General features: G+C 40.7%; 1 protein-coding gene across 2 annotated transcripts; it reads right to left on the bottom strand.

Annotated features, from left to right (window-relative positions):
• Positions 1 to 288: 288 nt before the first annotated feature.
• Positions 289 to 19,327, bottom strand: LOC135514080 (kinesin-like protein KIF2C). 2 transcript variants are annotated; one of them, XM_064937274.1, is made up of 22 exons: positions 18,856 to 19,327; positions 16,772 to 16,866; positions 14,808 to 14,891; positions 14,648 to 14,696; positions 14,524 to 14,556; positions 12,400 to 12,531; positions 12,046 to 12,159; positions 11,743 to 11,843; positions 10,936 to 11,031; positions 10,796 to 10,850; positions 10,534 to 10,696; positions 10,251 to 10,341; positions 10,074 to 10,137; positions 8,603 to 8,694; positions 8,305 to 8,447; positions 5,182 to 5,386; positions 3,883 to 3,993; positions 3,537 to 3,604; positions 3,368 to 3,464; positions 2,490 to 2,573; positions 807 to 900; positions 289 to 664 (listed from the first exon to the last, which is right to left on the bottom strand). In XM_064937274.1, exons 1-22 carry the CDS (start codon positions 18,914 to 18,916, stop codon positions 588 to 590), a joined length of 2,109 nt encoding a protein of 702 aa, XP_064793346.1. In that variant the 5' UTR covers positions 18,917 to 19,327; the 3' UTR covers positions 289 to 587. The 2 variants fall into 2 exon arrangements, with proteins under 2 accessions (XP_064793346.1, XP_064793353.1); XM_064937281.1 differs by lacking the exon at positions 14,524 to 14,556.
• Between the last annotated feature and the right edge of the window lie 967 nt (positions 19,328 to 20,294).

Raw genomic sequence — 20,294 nt, 5'->3', positions numbered from 1 at the left:
TTTGATATGTCATGTGTCAGCTTTTGCTTGCAGGGTATGTGTATACACAAGCTGGACTTGTGTATAGTGGAGGTTGGGGTCAAGAAGCAGAAACGAAGGAGGGAAAAAGGGAGGTAGAAACAAAGCCCCCACACAGAGTGCTAGGCAGATGTGCACGGGTCATCCACCAGCGGTCTAGGTTGATGTCATGGGGCTAGAACACAGCTCCGTGGTTATGGCATGGAGTACAAAACACAGGGAAACACATTTACATTTCTCTACGGAAATTAAAGAGCAGTAGCTAAATGGTTGGTTGATAAATGCTACATATTGGTAAATACCTTTATTATATTCACAAATCATTTAAATGCTGGACAAATCTCCAGTTTCAATACAAAATCCATTTAAAACATGAACTGTTAACATACTTTCACGGAGATCTATGGTATGTAGTGAGAGGCTTTACACATTAGAGGTAAGGTTCTTTCATGTACCATTAAATGTTAGCGGAAGGGAATTTTGCCCAATTGAACAATAATGAAAAGTTACTGCATGATAAAACTTATCAGAACATTATTCCCAAGTGAACAAGTTGAGGGATGTCCCTCTCAGCAATAACCCGATTTGGGTGACATCCTTGCCAGTCGCTCTCCATCAATGGCAGACTGCAATGCCAGGACCGTGTCTGCGGAAAGAAAAAGAGAAAAAAAAAAATCAGCCAAGGCCACAGTGTTATAAAAGCTAGACGATACTTGGGATGAACTAGGCTGAGAATGTGTTGTTGATGGAATTACAAATGGAGCAGGTCTGTTAACACATCCACACACCCAGTAATTTTCTTGCGTAGTCCACAATATCGGTCGCCCCAGCCTCAATGTCATATGATGGCATCTCCATTAGCTTGATAATGTTACTTGCGCCCTGTGCAACATAAGACAGTGAACTGAGTGATCATTTTTTTAAATAAAATAAAGCCATTACACAGTAACATTTACATTTAACACTACAGTTATTTGTTATTTCAAGTCCAGTTGCAGTGATTGACATGAACTTTTCAGCCACTTGTCCTTTTTTACTTGTCCACAGGCTCAAGTCACTTGCTCCATCACCCAAAAAAGGTCTAACACCATTGACCAAAAAGGTGATAGAAAATGATGTTGTAATGATGCAAGAACCACTACACAGAATAACCTTCATTATTATCACGAGTATTGACAATGGAAGGCTGCTGGTCTCTGATCACATGTATTATATATCTCCTCCCATTGAGGCCTTGAGCAAGGCACTTGACCACCCACAAACTAAAAAAACAGCACCGACAGGCTACTGTATAAAACACATTGGGTCCGTCAACCCTTTATCTGGAGAGCGACTAGGGGTGCAGGCTTTTGATCCAACCTTGCTTAAACACACCAAACTCAGAATATCTGTTGAGCAGCTGATCTTTGAAGCAGGCCTGGAGCAAAAGCCTGCACCCCCAGTATCTCTTGTGGATTCTCCAGGAGGGTTGGTCACGCTGCAACATTATTTTACAACCAAGTACTTTTAGTCTTCATGAAATAATTCCCCCATTCAACGAACTGGGGATCAAATCGCTAAGGTGGACGAGGTGGCTAACAAAAGACGTTTATCTATTGGTAAGGTTACATTTTTCGGTGTTCATGGGTAATCTTGACAGCATAGGAGTTACTTGTCAATTAAGCTATTCTAAGAACATTTTGTCAGAATTACATGGCTAGTATTGAATAGTGGAGAACCCTAGCCAATGTTGAGTGCTTGAGAGACGTTTTTACAACCGGGAGAATGCAGCATTGGTTTCATAAACTGGGTTTTGGCCAGTTGCAGTTAAACAATAGTGCCAGTGAAAACTTATTTTAGGACATGGGACATGACAATGACATTAATGCATGCTAACAGCTAAATAGTTCATTAGTGTGATAACCAATTCAAAACAGTGTAGGTTGGCTGGTTATCTAGTTAGTCTGTTGTATGTCATTATTTTACCTGCTGCACAAATGTCTTGCTCACTCCCTCCTCTGGCAACTCAAACGCAGGTGATGCCCACATTATGACTTTTCATTGCTAACCAAAACTTTGCTACAACTGGGAAAATAACTCACTAGCAATTATCAACAAATGTGCAAACGCAGCTAGGCTCATTTTGACCTCAAAAACACATCTGGCAACTGAATGATTGAAAGACAGCTCGTGCTGTAAATAAATATACCCCGATGCGTTCTGCAGCGATTGGTAGGACAGTGAGTAAAACATCACATCTGCAGGACACTGACCTAATTATGATCGGAGTAGCCTAATTGTTTGACAGCAATTTCTTTATTTTACTTGTCCGCTCAGACAACTTAAATCTATAGTCTGTTTGTCCAACAATTTGTTTTACCTGTCACGGACAAGCATTAATGTCAAGCCCTGCAGTTGCATCAAATTATATTGCAATTCTAGGTCCAGGATGTGTCAAACAAGGAGTCTTTGGGACAGAGATATAGGTATACCGTCAACTCCTCGTGCACCCTCTCCTCCAGCTCAGAAACCTGGGATATGGCCTCATACACGTCAGTCATGGGTACAATGGAGTCCTGCAAAGACCAGAAGTTAACAACATGCTCAGTTTAGTACTAATATACATATTTTTTAAAGGAACTTAGACCGGTTTTAAACATACTCTTGAAAGTAGTAATAGTAGAACACACAAGGTGCAATTTGGAAAATGGGTCGTGCATCAGCTCCTCCTGCCAGCCATGGCTTTAGAGTTATGTATAACCGGTCAGAAATGTCCAGATCAAGTAGCCATGTCAGCTAATGTTTTTTGATTTCATTTTTTTTAGCCCATAGATATTGTTGTAATGTTTTTGTCACATGAATACACACTAGACATAGCAAAATGTATATAATTGCAATAAAAAGTTAGCTTTAAACCTGCAAAGTTCTCTCCAACAACAAAAGGGGTGTTTTAAAGAACAAATTCTTATTTACAACGACTGCCTACCCCGGCCAAACCCCAACGACGCTGGGACAATTTTGCGCCGCCCTATGGGACTCCCAATCATGGCTGGTTGTGATACAGCCTGGAATCGAACAAGGGTCTGTAGTGAAGCCTCTAGCACTGAGATGCAGTGCCTTAGACCACTGCGCCACTCAGGGTGTGAACAGATTGCCTCATCAACAGTGCTTTTCCCCCATAGAAATAGACACGGCATGTGCAGGGGATGGGCACGGGATGTTCCCCAAAGAGCACCCCCCCTGCTATAACACAGTCTGTCCCCTGGGGACCAATCAGTGGTAAGCAACTAAACAGGGGTTGCATCTTATTCCTTTTATAACACTAATTTCAACCAGGGCCCTTGAGGGGCCCAGGGTCTTTTGAGCTCACCTCTTCTGATGAGGAGCCGTCCTCCTCTTCCATCTCATCAATCTTCTTGGGAAGATCCGCATCATTCATCTTTAACGTTCCATTCAGTTCCTTCACTCTAACAATAAATAAAAAGTTAAATTTACGCCTACTACTAGAAATATCGACCAATCAATTGTTTTGACAGTACCTGTCTGCATAGCGTAGTGTGTTCACAGTGGAATCGCATGAGGACATTCCAGGAGACACCATTGCAATCTGGAAAATAAGAAAAACAACAAACAATAACATTATGGCCAATATTAGGTCTACCGTCTAGTAATGTAGGGAGGGCCAATCTTTTAACTTTGCTAAAATAAAACAATGTCTTTAAAAAAAATGGTCAGCACATTATCCTTTTCAAGAGGGAAAAGGGGGGGGGCACCACAGCTTAGCCTGGTCCCAGATCTGTTGGTTCTCGTGACAACTCCATTGCTGTCATTATCAAGCACATGTGCATCTAGAGCTAAAGCCCAAAGAAAGGAGACAAGCCTTACCATGCATGTCCTGGAGTTCTCGCCGATGAAGGAGTCTCGGAGTACCTGTGTCAGCTTGCTCATCCTGAAGGGGATGTGGTGGCTGTCCATCCCCAAGGAGCGAATACATTCCTACAAGGAGAGAAAGGAGCAAGCACGGTTTAGACTAGGGGTGTCAAACATACAGATCCAATTAAATCCAGCAAGTGGGTGGTTTGTGCAAAAAAAAGGTAATCATTTGTTTATTTTTTTTAATAAACTAGAGAAAAACGATCTCAATTCGACACCGAAATTACTAAAACCTAGGGGTGAGAACCTTTCCCATTCAAGAGAACTCGATACGCATCTAGGTGCTCCAATACGACAAACTTTTTCGTTTGAAACGATTCAGTGCGATTTGGTTCGATGCAGTAACATCTAATTAATTTTCCATTCCAAATCTGGTGCTGGGCCTCCTGGGCTAGATCTGTCCAAGCCGACTTCTCTGTGTGCGTAAATGATGCATGTCTATGGCGTATACTACTCTATGTAGGCACCTAATCTGAGCCCATTACCACCAAAACATTTGAATAGAAGATGTAACATTTAAATCTAAAATTCAATAAAATGACAGAAAAGGGCATCTCATGCTTATCTGAATACTTGTGGCCATTATCACGATGCATGTCATTAATTTCACAACGTAAGAAATCAACATTTGAAAATTGGACAATTGCTCTTTTGGATGCCAGTTATGAGAATTCAGTGTTCTTTTACTTTTCTCGGCATAAAACAGTATATCGGCAGATGTATCATATTGGTAAGTTTTAATCCCCAAAATCCGGACAAACAAACAAATTGGTCAGGCTCTACTCCGGACCTCGGGGAAGATCGAATGCAGCCTGCAAGGCTAACTGAGTTTGACATCCCTGGTTTAGAGTAAGGAGCTACAGCTTACAGCATGGTTACATTTAGAAATAAACCCTCCACAGAATTAGCTCCTCACTGAATATTCTCACATCATACACATTTAAACTCTCATTTTGGGTTAAGATATATATATATATATTTTTTTTTTTACATTGATACCATTGGTGACATTACCAACACATTTTTGAAGGGTTTTGCATGCCTGCTATATGATCATATTCACTAGGCACAAAACGGAAGAAAACTGACCGCAGAGGGACTAACTGAACATGTCCAATAAAAAAAGTGTCATTTTCCATTTTCCGTTGCAGAAGGTTTTGCTACCACATGTGCACTAATGAATAGGACCCAGGTAAAAGGGATGTCTAAAGAGTGAGAATGAACGGACAGCAGGCTAGTAGTTGTATTCACCTTGAGAGCCAGCAGGCTGCGGTTGATCTCGGCCGTCTCTACGAGGGTCTGTCTGTCGCTACTGCGAACGTCAATGCCCCTCTCGTTCCCTGCTAAGTCCACCAGGGAGAACTTCCCGTGCACCTGGTTCCTCCTTCGCAGGATCACCTGCAGGACGGCGTGGGAGCGAGACGAGTTGGCGTTGGCTGACGTCTGGCCAGACGTCCTGAGAAAGAGGTGTGTCAGATCATTATTCCCAAGTTATTCACTACGCTAAAGTTAATATATTGGCAGGGGTGAAAGTAAAGTGCGGTACGTCAATCCGGCAAAACTAAATAGTGGGGGTATGCCGTACCGGTAAAACATAAGCCTGTCACAATAATGAACTCAAAATGTCAACAAAACTGTAGGTTAATAAACCATTATTTATCGTTACCACATGTCAGAGGCATGAAGCATTTGCGAATAGACTTGAACGGGTTGTATAGTTTACGCGCCGACATGCGATGTGGTTTGACGAGAACATTGACATTTTGCCAAGGCAGATGAGTGGCCGAAACCGAACGGGAACAGCAGTGGAGGCATTCATTCTGTCCTAATGACAATCGCCAAATGTCTTTACACTTGTGTAACATGTCTCTTTCCATTCACCTATTGTTTGGAGGCTTGAAATATGTTGCGAGTGAAGGAACGCGCGCGGCTAGTCTAGTAAAAGGAGCCCTTTGAAGTGACTGACAGATTAAAACAATGTGACTGGTAATACATTTTAAAAAGTCAAATCTTGATGACTAGGGCTTACAGACCTGCTATTGAATTAATATGGATTTTAAATAGAACTCGATTAGGTCCCACAGCAGGCAGGCCCGCCCATTAGGGTGGCAGTTTGATGTGGGCGACATTTACCGACCTAAAAACTGACCAACAACACATCACATTATTCTGCCCAAAAACAATGACAACTTCTCACCCAGTGGCATTAGGGCTATATAGATGAGCGCTGATGCGGCCCCATGATAAGCAGTGCCCACTTTGCCAAAGGCAGGGTGCAAATATTTAGCTTGTCCATGCCCAGCACGCCTCTCCAAGGGGTTGTTGGAGAGACGCAGCCCTGCAGTACTCCAGCAAATTCAATTAACATAGGCTTAATGATGTAGCCTACAGTAGAAATAGTATTACCGTATGTGGTTTTTCTGTAGCCCATAGACTGGAGACCAAATGTATTACCATGGCACCAGAGACATTTAAAAAAAATCATTAACTTATGAGGAGTGTGCAGGAGAAAGTCAACTAAAAAGGCAAACATCAGCTTTGGAGCGGATGTGGCAGAATCAGAAGTGGACATCAGCTTTGGAGCGGATGTGGCAGAATCAGAAGTGGACATCTGCATTGGAGCGGATGTGGCAGAATCAGAAGTGGACATCAGCTTTGGAGCGGATGTGGCAGAATCAGAAGTGGACATCTGCTTTGGAGCAGAATCAGAAGTGGACATCAGCTTTGGAGCAGATGTGGCAGAATCAGAAGTGGACATCAGCTTTGGAGCGGATGTGGCAGAATCAGAAGTGGACATCTGCTTTGGAGCGGATGTGGCAGAATCAGAAGTGGACATCAGCTTTGGAGCGGATGTGGCAGAATCAGAAGTGGACATCAGCTTTGGAGCAGATGTGGCAGCATCAGAAGTGGACATCAGCTTTGGAGCAGATGTGGCAGAATCAGAAGTGGACATCAGCTTTGGAGCGGATGTGGCAGAATCAGAAGTGGACATCTGCTTTGGAGCAGATGTGGCAGAATCAGAAGTGGACATCTGCTTTGGAGCAGATGTGGCAGAATCAGAAGTGGACAGTAAACAGTGCAGAAAATAAGCATTTAAACAATAGTCTTCATTTTAATTTCAACTCCACTAACAAAAGGGCTTTGTTGGAGCTCATTTCTTCCTATAATTTAAAAAAAGAAAAAAAAAGTAGGTCTACCTCTGACAGATTCAATTTAGCTATCCATAGATTTGTCAGTATAGCCAAATCCTCCAATACTATCACCATACACTCAGTATAGACTGAGGACTTTGTGTTTGGTTAAAACCAGGACTTTAAATTGAGTGAGGATATGCCATGCCCTTTCTTAAAAAGGGCAAAAGGGACTTTACATTTTGAAATAAATAATCCAGATAATATAAAGTGTTTTATAACAATGCTTAACTCCATGAAGCCTTATGATAGAAACAAGCTTTAAAATATGCATATTGGGATATATTGATTAGTTTCTATGACTTGCTGAAGCAGCCTTCAATATTTTAGGAGACAAAATGTACTTTGCTCTTTTGTCCCCATTAATTGAGCTTTTCACTTTCTAAAAAAAGATGCTTAATGATTGATGATTTTCTCAATGTAAATCAGATTGAAAATATTAGGATATGTTATGGATATTGAAGTGATTTATATAGCCTACTAACCAGATTTGTTAAAAGTAGTTTAAATTTGTAGCACAGGCATATGAATTGGGCTGCTGTTATGTTGCTCTACTGCCTATTAGGTGAGAAAAGAAATTGGCCCAAGACCAAACCTACTGCCAGCCCCTGCTGTATCCTACACTACTCTAGTTTAGCGGGGATAGGAGGGGGGGTCATTTTGTCTCTTCTAAGGCGGCAGAGCGTACATGGCCATAATGCCGCAGATTTTGTATTTTTACAGTGCACACACAGGAGGTCCCGTACTTAGAAGAAATGTCTGGAGACAGGAAAATGCACACCAGTGTAGGCGGAGTAGAACACTAGTAGAGAAAAGATAAGCAGTGCTCCGATGCAATGCTGCCTTCTTTTCTTTCCCCTACTGAGAAAGATATTGGTGCCATGTCAAAAAAACAACCAAGAAGAACACACACACACAGTTGACAAAGTCACGAGAGCAAGATAAAGGGGCCTGTTCAGGAGGGCGCAATGTAACAGAACGTTCAGATAGAGAAGTATTAGGTAGACGATTGTATCTGTTCTATCAGAATAGGTAATCACGTCAACCATAAGAATTTGTTCTTAACTGACTTGCCTAGTTTAAAAAACAACATTCATTACGCTTCTCTCTGTAAAGTTTTGAGTGTTTCACCTCACTGAATACACCCTGGGTGGAGGAAAAAAAATTAAAAAGTAGTGTGTACCTGCATGCACTGCCCATCTCAATCATCTTGATGACGTCTTCAGCACACGAAACGTACATCTCCTGCAGGCCGACCACCTGGACCTGTTGTTTCTCATCCTCTAGCACTCGCAGCTTGGCCTTCTTGTTCAGCAGATCAAATACCTGAGGAGTAAGCAAGTGGGTTAGCAAAATGTCACATGAGTCTTCTCTACACTTTTGTCCTGTTATCATGGATTCTCCATCAAAAAAAAAAAAAAATCATGTCAACCATCCAAACCACCAAGCTGCTTGAGGAGTACTGAGCTTTTCCTTCTCACCTTGCTGTTGTAGATCTCAAAGAATGTCACGTAGGGACACAGGTCCAGACCAGAATATCTCCTTTGCTTCAGGAGGGCGAACACATCCTGAGCTGAAGAACAAGGAGTTACAGGACACTGAAAGACATCATTGAAGTATGTCCTAAGTAAAGGTTATTCACATATAACCTTCATGTTCAAAACCTTTTTCTTTGTATATAAAATGTGAGGTGGACAGATCTATTCCTTAGTCCTAGATATTTCTGAGATCAGTACTATCACAATATTTCCAAATAAAATAAGTTAATTGCTCGCGTAAACAGGTTAGCAGATGTTATAGCGGGTGCAGCAAAATGCTTGTGGTTCTAGCTCCTAACAGTGCAGTAAAAATGTAAGACAAGTACCAAAATCTATTTTAAAAAATGAAAGAATCAAAGGATACCTCATAGGGATGTGCATCTTTCCCTTTTAAAGACTCGGTTCGACACGATTCAATAACGTGTTGCATAAACATACATTTTCCATTCCAAATTCAAATCTGCTCCTGATGGAGCTCATGAGCTAGGCCTCTCTGAACTGACCGCGTCTGGAAATTATTTATACGTCTATGGTGCATGTAGGCACCAGAGCTGAGCCATAAGGGAAACTGGGTATCTAGCCAGCAGCGTTGCAGTTCTTAACACTCAAACCTCTGTCTTGCCCATTCACTCTTTCCAAGAGATTGACCAGCTGAATGCTATGATCTCTTATTGATGTCACTTGTTAAATCCACTTGAAATCAGCGTAGATGAAGGGGATTTTTAAGCTTCGAGACATGAATTGTGTGTGTACCATCGAGGTTGAATGGGAAAGACAAAAGATTTAAACTGCCTTTGAACAGGGTACGGTAGTCGGTGCAAGGCGCACCGGTTTGTGTCAAGAACGGAAATCCTGCTGGGACTAGGAAGGTGTTCTTAATGTTTTGTACACAATCCATGTCTCAAAAATCCTTCTTTAACCCATCTCTTCCCCTTAATCTACACTGATTGAAGTGGATTTAACAGGTGACATCAATAACAGATCATAGCTTTCACCTGGTCAGTCTCATGTAAAGAGCAGGTGTTCCTAATGTTTTGTACACTAAGTGTATTTCACAGTCTCATAATCGAATGGTTTAGACCTTTTGGAAGTTGACAGATTTGGAGAGCTTATCTTGTTCTCTCGGTTGGACCATGCAGTACGGGTGGCCATGCAGTACGGTTGTCACAGAAAGTAGTAAGGAAGAAATTTAAGTAAAATAATTACGCAAACCCGTGATTCGTAAAATGTGAATCTATTTTCTGACCGTTGCATGCTACATTTGGATCGGTTAGGAGTCCCAGCCGGATCACTGCTCTCATGTCTTAAACATTTGACCCAGGGACCGATGCGCAACGGTGAATTGTTACATCCCTAATAACTAAGCCAAAAATGCAATGTTGTTGAAGCCAATAGCAGGGAGACAATGAATTACCTGCCATGGCATAGATCCCTTTCGCATTGTTCTGGCTTTTCCCTGAAAAATCTCCTCCCATTGTCTGGATAGGGTAAAAGATAGGTATACATTTTACATGACATGTTTAAAAAAAATCTGGTGGACTTTGAGACAAAACTGCTCTAGTCAGTCTGTCAGGTAAATGGTAAGACTTACATGAGTTTTACCACTTCCAGTTTGTCCGTAAGCAAAACAAGTTGCCACCCCACCATCAAAGATGGTCTGGACAAGGGGCTTGGCAGTGAACCTACCAGTGAAAAATTTTGGTATATAACCATGTTGCAAAAACAAGTAAATGATACAAACTTCATAGAAGAGAACATACTTGCAAAGGGTATTTGAAGTTTTTTTTATTTATTTTTTTATCAGCAAATTGTAAAATAAATCCCGATAGAGAAAAACAGAACACTATTGTTTAGAAACCAATAAATGTGAATACCTGTATACTAAGTCATTGGTGGATGACTCGTCAAAGGAGTAGTCAAAATGGAAGACCTGGTTGTCAAGGTACTTTGTCAGGTCCACTTTCTGCTTTGGCTCATGAAGGAGCAGCGTTCCATTACCAGGGATAGAAACCACATCAATATCGTTCTTAGTCACCTCTAAGACAACCACACATAGAAAGTCAACATGAGAAGCAGCTTGGTGGATACAAGTCAGTCAGAGAAAAGTTTTAGTTTGGTCAATTAAAAATAACCAACCTTTATTGTTGAGAGGACGCTTGCGAACACACACACAAATTCTACGAGCTTCAACCTGTGAATCAAAAATAAAATTACATAGCTGATAACTAGTGTTTAAGAAAGGCCTCCCACATTTGAACTCTTCTCCCCCATCTTACCATATCAGACAGAGATAAAGGAAGTACTTCCAAGGTCTCTCTGAACTCTTCAATCATCTGGTAAAACTGCTTGTTTGGTCGGTTTGTGTCTTCAAACTACAGCAAGGAGAAATACATGTAACGGAGAAAGTGATGGGTAGTAGTATTTAATATTGCCAATACATTAGTAAAGGCTTTTAATGTGTCCACAATGTCAAATGAAAATAAAAGGAGGAAATTGACAGTAAGTCCGATCTACCTACTGGTATGCATCTACAAAAAGAATTAACACAGGCCAATAGTACCAGGTAAACAGACAAACAGTGGCCGTGTCTGAATACCCATACTAGAGTACTACATACTCAAACTGCAAACTAATTTCGGTGTTTGATCTAGTAGAACCCACTTGTCTTTTCCAACAGCTGATAATCAGATAAATTGACATGCCGTACCAAAATTAACAAATGACGAAGTCATTGCAAGTGCACATTAGGAGTACCGTTTTCAAAATGTCACATACTATAAAACATTTGCTCGCATACCATTTAGTCATGACCTCGACTAACCTGTACCCCCGCACATTGACTTGGTACCGGTAGCCCCTGTATATAGCCTCGTTATTGTTATGTACTTTTATTGTGTTAATTTCTATTTTGCAAATATATTTTATAAACTATTTATTGAACTGCATTGTTGGTTAAGGACTTTTAAGTAACATTTCCCGGTAAGGTCTACACTGTTGTATTCGACACATGTGAAAAATTTAATTTGATTTGACTAAAATGGGTATTGGACATGGCCACTGTCTCATGTGAACAATTCTCTTACTTTTCCTTTCTTGGGCACCATGTCCAAGCTCTTGACTGCTTGGGACAATCTTTTGTTCACTGGTTTGCTCATGTCTTGGGGTAGCACTGATCTCCGTCTGCCTGAAAGAGTGAAGTATCTAATGGGATGAAGATGCTCACAAAAGATAGCAGGGCGTCTCATACTAGGATCAGGTCCTCTGGTCTATTTAATCTTATTCATTGTGATCCACAAGGCAAAACTGATCTTCTGAGGCAATATAAAAACACAGGCCCGGGGAAATAAACATAGTGATGTGTGTGACTCAAAGTTCCTAAAGCTCACTTGAGGTGACTGAGGAAACACTCTTGGCCTCATTCTCCTTCAGGGCCTCGTTGACTGGGGGCAGGACAGCAGTCGGTCTCTGACTGTTCCTTTTCCTCTCTCGGTTGGGCACACCTGGAAAATGAAGCATGATGACAAAGGTGAATATCAAGAGGTCTCCGAGTCACTGAGTGAAGCATTCAGAGGGTAATGGGATAAATTATGCCAGTATGTTTGTGCCTTCATGCCAACTCCTTGTTACGCCAAACAAAGGTTTGACAATGACTGCAATGGAGTTGGCAAGAGCACAAACAGATCTGGGACCAGGCTATAGGGGAAAGGCAATAAGTCAGAAATCATTGAGGCACACCCCACCTGAAGCTTTGAGGACAGAGGGTGGATACTCTGAAGACAGGGATTCATGCTTAGTCTTAGCAGCAAGCTCAGAGACAGGAGCAAGGGTCCGGAACAAGCATGTCTGCCGTGTAGACTTTCTTGGAAGTGGAACTGAGAGGAAATTAGTACATTTACCACTACAGTTAAATGAAGTAGATAAATAACACCTGTTCATCATCCTATTGATCCCAACACTAGACACCAAACCATAAAAATAATTATTTTATATGTAGTCCTACTAAACAGATGGCCACCTTCATACCACCCCTAATAAGTGGGTTCAATTTTAGTTGGGTGAATCTGGCATGCCATGATCAAATGAGAATTGCAGCAAATGCATTACTTTTGATTTCAATATAAGCTGTAAAACAGAGATGAAGCAGAAACAGTGCCGTGTTTAAAAGAGAAAAGCTGACAGTAGCTTTGGGAACGACTTCAGTGCTTATTAGAAGGAATTGTGGCGAGTTTGTGGAAACAAAGAACACATACTACCAGCATGCTAAGAAATAAGATCCAAATCACAGAGTCTGCATTTCACTAGAAAGAGTGCTAGTACACTTATGCAAACTGCTCAGGGTCACTTTTCAAATTATATAGACATTCACACAGTCTTTTGGAACCCATCACATAAGGAACCCTTTGTCACAAAATGGCATTCTATACTGAACAAAAATATAAAGACACAAGTATTGGCCCCATGTTTCATGAGCTGAAATAAAAGAACCCATAATTTTTTCACATGCACAATCCCTGTTAGTGAGTATTTCTCATTTGCCAAGATAATACATCTACTTGACAGGTGTGGCATATCAAGAAGCAAATTAAATGACATTATCATTACACAGGTGCACCTTGTGCTGGGGCAATAAAAGGCCACAAAAATGTGCAGTTGTGTAACACAACAATACCACCGATGTCTCAAGGAGAAGGAGCATGCATTTGGCATACTGACTGCCGGAATGTCTACCAGAGTGGATGCCAGAGAATTGTAATGTTAAATTATCTACCATAAGCTGCCTCCAACAGCATTTTAGAGCATTTTAGAGAATTTGGTAGTACGTCCAACCGGCATCACAACCGTAGACTATGTGTAACCACACCAGCCCAGGACCTCCACATTCGGCTTCTTCGCCTGCGGGGATTGTATGGGACAAGCCACCCGGACAGCTCATGAAACAGAGGAGTATTTCTGCCTGTAAAAAGCCCTTTTGTGGGGAAATACATTCAGATTGGCTGGGCCTGACTCCCCAATGGGTGGGCCATGGCTGTACCCCTGCCCAGTCATGTAAAATCCATAGATTAGGGCCTAATGAATGTCAATTTAGTGATTTCCTTATATGGACTGTAACTCAGTAAAATCGTTGACATTGTTGCATTTATATTTTTATTCAGTATAGTTTACAGGTAACTGCCAAAATAAATGAAACACCAACAAAGTGTCTTAATAGAGACATCGGGCCCTTGGCATAGATTCTATAAGTGTCTGGAACTCTATTGGAGGGATGCAACACCATTCTTCCACGAGAAATACCATAATTTAGTTTTGCATTCTAGTTGGAAACAGTACATTCCACATGATTATACTCTACATTAGTTAATCAGTTATGTAGGATAAAGTAATCCTTCTCACCCCCCCTTAAATGGTATGCACTATTGTAAAGTGGCTGTTCCACTGGATGTCAGAAGGTGAATTCACCAATTTGTAAGTCGCTCTGGATAAGAGCGTCTGCTAAATGACTTAAATGTATATGTACAGAAAACATACAGTCCCACTTTTGAAACAAAAGCATGTCCACTCAACCCCACTAGTAAGTAAAGACAAGAGTACAATTATTGTGCACCTGAAGATACAGGCCATTATGTGGTTCTATCTTCAAATCAAGGTATCAGGCTGCCCACAGGGAGCCCCATTCCGAATTGTTGCCCAATTATTGGCAAAAAATCTGATCGGTCAAAAGACCAATTAATGTCAGATCAGAATTTGGTTGCCTGTGTAAACAGCCTAAGTGTGTGTGGAAATAGGCCTATATGATGTGATTCCATCTCATATAAAGTGATTTAGCATATGATTTGCTTAGAGAAGAACATGCATTGCATGCAAACCTGTCTCGTCAGGAGGACCCGCTGGAGTAGAAGCTTATGAAGGAAATATCCACAATTAACCATCAAACACAAAACAATGAAATCCACACTTAAAACATACTGGAACTAGGCAAAAATCACTTACGACTGGAAGGAGCAGGGACCCCGGATGAACGAAGGCGGCTTTCAAATTTCTGGAGAAAAATCACACAGGTAAACATTGCTCCTGATGTTAGGACCACAAACTTTCAAATGAATGCACTTTGAACCTCAAGTTCCTAGGTCCATCCATAGAGTATACTTACCTTCTCCGGAGGAGCAGGTGTACTAGTTGGTTTCATGCGCTCAAAAAGCTCTTTGTTCAGGGACCATAATTCATTCATTTCAAGCTGAAGAGCAAAGAGCAGGAATAGTAATATGTCAACAATCAGTTGACAAGTATATCATTGTATCTTTCATTGATCTAGCTATGCTAATGTCTGTTAGTATTTTGATAATTATTGCACTGTTGATATGTCAGCAGTAAAGTTTAAGACGGAGCATTTTCAGTACAAAGCTAGAAGTGTGCCGATGCAAAATGCATAATCATGACACTTGCTGAATTGTACTCTAACATAACGGGATAAACTCCACAGTGAAGGAAGTTCACCCCACAGAGTGGAGTTTAGTCCAATATCTGTACAGGGATGCAAACTGGTGAGGGCCCAAAAAGGTGACACCTCTTTTTGCACTGAAACATGTAAAAGAAATCCCTGCTAGGGGGAAATACAGGCTAACTAATTAAACAAAGAATATGATATACATGATCAGTCTGTGTAAAATAAGTGGTTCATGTGAACCTAATACATAACTAAACAAATGTTTAGAGAATGTTACGTTGCCTAGATTTCACTGCAAATGACACTCAAGCCTTGAGAAAAAAACAATACACTAAATTGTTGTTAGCCATGACAGCCTTTATAATAGAATGCTTGTGGCACTTGGGAAAAAAATAGAAATAAGTAGAAATAGAATGAAACAGGCATTCTATTTTTGCTCTATTATAGTGGCAACTATAGTAGACATTGATCAAGTGCACAAGGCTACATGTGTGCAAAAATAACATTCACAGAGTAAAAACATTTAATAATCCCCCCCACACACGCATTACTGTCAAGTTCAACGAAACCAATATCTTTGGGCTACACTGCATTATACACTTTCTGCCTGTGGACATCTGTTCTACAATGTGCCAGCAGAGCATGAAACCCTTTGTTGGCATAATTGTTATCTTTCAGGTAGAGAGTACACCTGGCTACACTCTTTTAATCCACTATATTGAAAAAGAGAGAAAGTGTGTGGTGTTCCTTTCACCTAGTGGCATCCAGCTTAAGCCAGGCCCAGCTCCACTTGTTTAAAAAGCAACATCTTATTTTCACCTAATTCTCTCATTCTGAAAAATAACCACATTCTGTAAAGGGAAAACATTACTTTGTTAGCTAATGAACACAGATTGCCAGGGTCCAGAAAGCAACCAACACGTTATAACTTGAGGAACGGTGTTGTGCCGAAAATCTCCCCTCTGCCAGAATTCTCCCCACCTTCACGTGAACACGCACACACTCAATTCATTGCTGCAACTTGCTTGCTAGTTGAGATTTCTGCCCTTCACGCCGTTGTCAGTTTAGCCAACATTTCACTGTGTCCTTCAAGGTAGCTGTCAATGATCATGTTAGGCTGCATTTAATTTTATGCCGGTTTGATCGCGGGGAAGGCACTAGTAATGTCTGCAGTTTTCAGTTTGACTATTTGTCTATAAATAAATCTCTTTGCAAAATTGAAATGTTTATTGCCTGCCTACATTTTACTCCCTCTATGTTTAATACAACACACACGCATTAATTATTCATTTTGGTTGCCTATCCTGACATGAAGTTTGTTCTATAGAAAGTATTCGACTCGTGACAAAAATAAGGAAATTAGAAGCCCCCCCCCGCAAGGGGTGTTTGGCACAACCGCAAGGAGTCGTATAACGTTACCAGTTAATATAATAGCGAATTGGTTAGGTTACTAATGTTAGCTGTCTGACTTCATTAGCCAGCTAATTTTCACAATTCACTCAATTCTTTGATCAGTAAAGTTGGCTCTTGCTCAACATTTATCTGGCTAGCAAAAGTCGTAGGTCACCTATTTTGGATTCAAAACGGCGAATTTCGCCAAAAGGTGACTAGTTTGCACCCCTGAATCTGTAACATAGATAAGGCACTTGTCTCGCTCTCGAGCCACTTACCTCTTTTCCCCTGCATACAGATTTCTCTAACCATTCAACCGTCACAGTGCGCTTTGTGGAATCCACAGATTTGACATTTGCAGTATGCACTCGCCCTGTAAAACACATTTAGAAGTAGTAATATCATGAAAATTAAACCCTGTTTGCTAGGCCACACCAACGCCCTAGATCAGAGCTACAGTTCTTTCAGAAAGTATTCACATCCCTTTACTTTTTCTACATGCGTTTCAGACAGAATTTGATATGTTGTCAATGGCATACACAAAATACCCCATAATGTCAAAGTGTAATTATGGTTTACATTTATTTTTTACAAATCAATAAAAAAAATTTAAAAAAAATTGAGTCAATAAGTATTCAACCCCTGTTAAGTCAAGAGTAAATAAGTGCTTAACAAGTCACATAAGTTGCATGGACTCACTCTGTGTGTAATAGTGTTTAACAAAGGTGTAACGTATTTAAGTAGTAGTTAAGTATTTTTACTTAAGTAGTTTGTGGTATTTACATTTGACAACATTCCTAAAGAAAATGATATACTTTTTACTCCATACATCTTCCCTGACACTGAAAAGTACTCGTTACATTTTGAATGCTTAGCAGGACAGGAAAATGGTTTAATTCACACTTATCAAGAGAACATCCCTGGTCATCCCTACTGCCTCTGAGCTGGCGGATTCACTAAACACATTCTTTGTAAATTGTCTGAGTGTTGGAGCATGCCCCTGGCTATCTGTAAATTTAAAAAAGAAAATAGTGCTGTCTGGTTTGCTTAATAAGGAATATGAAATTATTTATACTTGATTATATTTTAGGGCCATTTGACCAAGGAGAGTGATGGTGCTGCATCAGATGCCCTGGCCCCCACAATCACCCGACCTCAACCCAATTGAGATTGTTTGGGATGAGTCCGTATCTGATGTGACCACCATTTGCCTCATTTAGCAGGACACATCTCTGTTATAGAGTTGGTCAGGCTGTTGATTGTGGCCTGTGGAATATTGTCCCATTCCTCTTCAATGGTTGTGTGAAGTTGCTGGATATTGGTGGGAACTGGAACACGCTGTAGTACACATCGAGCCAGAGCATCCCACACATGCTCAATGAGTGACATCTGGTGAGAATGCAGGCCATGGAAGATATGGGACATTTTCACCTTCAAGGAATTGTGTATAGATCCTCGCGACATGGAGCAGTGCATTATCATGCTGAAACATGAGGTGATGGCAGTGGATCAGGATCTTGCCACGGTATCCATGTGCAATCAAATTGCCATCGAATAAAATGCTATTGTGTTTGTTGTCCGGAGCTTATGCCTTCCCATACCATAACCCCACCATGGGGCACTCTGATGTCAACATCAGTAAACCGCTCGCCCACACAACACCATACAGTCTGCCATCTGCCCGGTACAGTTAAAACTTGGATTCATCCTGTATAGCACACTTCTCCAGCGTGCCAGTGGCCATCGATGGTGAGCATTTGCCCACTGAAGTCCGTTATGACGCCGAACCATTTTATAGTCCCCAGCACAAGGTTCACCTGTGTAATGATCATGCTTTTTAATCAGCTTCTTGATATGCCACACCTGCCAGGTGGATGGATTATCTTGGCTATGGAGAAATGCTCACTACTTTATGTGCATATGGAAAATGTCTGATCTTTTATTTCAGTTCATGAAACCAACACTTTATATGTTGTTCAGTGTAACGTTAGGTCACCTAACTTTAGCACTACAACGGCCATAACTAGTAATAACATAAAATAATTGCTTTATCCTATAGCTAGCTGGGTCTACTAGCTGCCAACCACACAAATTTTGTTAACCGCACATGCACCAATAACAATACGTGTTTCGATTAGCTTGAGTGGCATTTAAGTAACGTTAGCTAATTCAATTCGTCGCGTTTTGCAACTTATTCATCTATAACTTACTGACCTGCGTTAAAGTGTATTACAACAAATAATGTTCATATTAACTAGGTAACGTTATATTATTTGGGAGGTAAATCTGGCTAACTGCAACACTAACAAGCGAAATAAACAAACCTAGCTAACAATTCCTTAAACTAGCCAAATTAGCTTACCATCGCTTCTTTGGATGTTGACTGAAAGTCCAACAAGAAGGTTCGCCATAGTTGAATCCATGTTAATGCGTAAACTCACTTGCCAAGTTTTTAAAAGTTATTTACATACAACCTAACGTTAGCTGGCTACAGTCAAGCACCAAACAAATCCCAATCCGCCGCCAAATGTTTGAAATCAGTTTCTCGTCAGCGGATGAAGTAGAAAAGGGCGATGCTGATTGAAGCAAGGGCGTTCTCAAAGGTTGTCTATCAGAAGAAGTAGCTCGATAGCCATGTGGTATTATTGATTTTTTTATTAAGCTCAGTGAGTATAACCAATAACGATACATTTGAACGAATATAGTTTGGACATAGTGAAACAATGTTTGCATTTCCTGTTTTGAATACAGGTATATGATGAAAAAAATAATAATACAAATAAAATACAATGCAATGTCATACATAACCACAGTGTGGCAGTAGCTAGCTACTATACAATTTGGAACCTCTGTAGCTACCAATTGCATGGCATGTTTGTTTGGAACCTCAATAATCAACTATTTGTTACTTTGACTCATTGCAAAGACACTCATTATTTGCTTATTATGTTAGTGTAATAAGTGCATAGGCCTACAGTCTTGAGCTTGATACTCCCAGCCCTGCCTGACCCCCCAAATGTTTTTGGAATCTGTCTTATGAGGACATCATTACCCTTTTCAGTGTGAATTGAGGGTAGTTACTTTATCTGCCATTTTATCCAGTTGTTTGGGATAATACAGTCATTTTGTTGGGCAATATGTTCAAACTAATGTGCTACAGGTTGTTCTCTCCTTTATTTGTGGGTGTGTTTGAAAAAATAACTAGCCTGATCCATACTTGGGGTGGCAGGGTAGCCTAGTTGTTAGAGTGTTGGACTTGTAACTGAAAGGTTGCAAGTTCAAATCCCCAAGCTGACATGGTACAAATCTGTTGTTCTGCCCCTGAACCCTCTGTTCCTAGGCCATCATTGAAAATAAGAATTTGTTCTTAACTGACTTGCATAGGTTAAATAAAAACCTTTAAGTGGTTATAAAAAACTATTTACCAATAGAAAACAGCCAGGTTACAAACCATGAAAACATATTTCCCCTGAGATAAACTAACTGTGGATGATAACCTTATGAGTCTAGATTAGAGGTAGATTAGACTCAATCAAAACCAAACCTGGCCAGAGTAGACATATTGTAGCTAAGATTGGGAACAGATGGACTGCGTTTTCAAACCCTCACTGACATGAGTTACAGTATTGTGGGGGGTGTCTACTTCATTGAGCTCAATGAGCTGTGATGATATTGTAAACAGAGTGGGTGATTGCAAATGTGTCTAATAAAAACATTGCATTCAACCTCCCAATTTATGAATGCATTGTTTTTATTGTCAGAAACCACATAATTCCATGTTTGCAGCTGCACCCTGAGAGC

This window comes from Oncorhynchus masou, chromosome 3, assembly GCF_036934945.1.
Source record: "Oncorhynchus masou masou isolate Uvic2021 chromosome 3, UVic_Omas_1.1, whole genome shotgun sequence".
NCBI classification, from domain to species: Eukaryota; Metazoa; Chordata; class Actinopteri; order Salmoniformes; family Salmonidae; genus Oncorhynchus; species Oncorhynchus masou.
Note: the sequence above shows the minus strand (reverse complement) of the source record. Positions and strands in the feature narration are given on the sequence as shown.

Excerpts from the sequence above, each read along its gene's own strand:
- LOC135514080 (XM_064937274.1), bottom strand. The coding sequence starts at position 18,916 with ATGGATTCAACTATGGCGAACCTTCTTGTTGGACTTTCAGTCAACATC. Across the intron at positions 16,867-18,855 it reads CAACATCCAAAGAAGCGATG|GGCGAGTGCATACTGCAAAT; the intron begins GTAAGCTAATTT and ends TGTGTTTTACAG. Across the intron at positions 10,851-10,935 it reads CTTTATCTCTGTCTGATATG|GTTGAAGCTCGTAGAATTTG; the intron begins GTAAGATGGGGG and ends TTTGATTCACAG.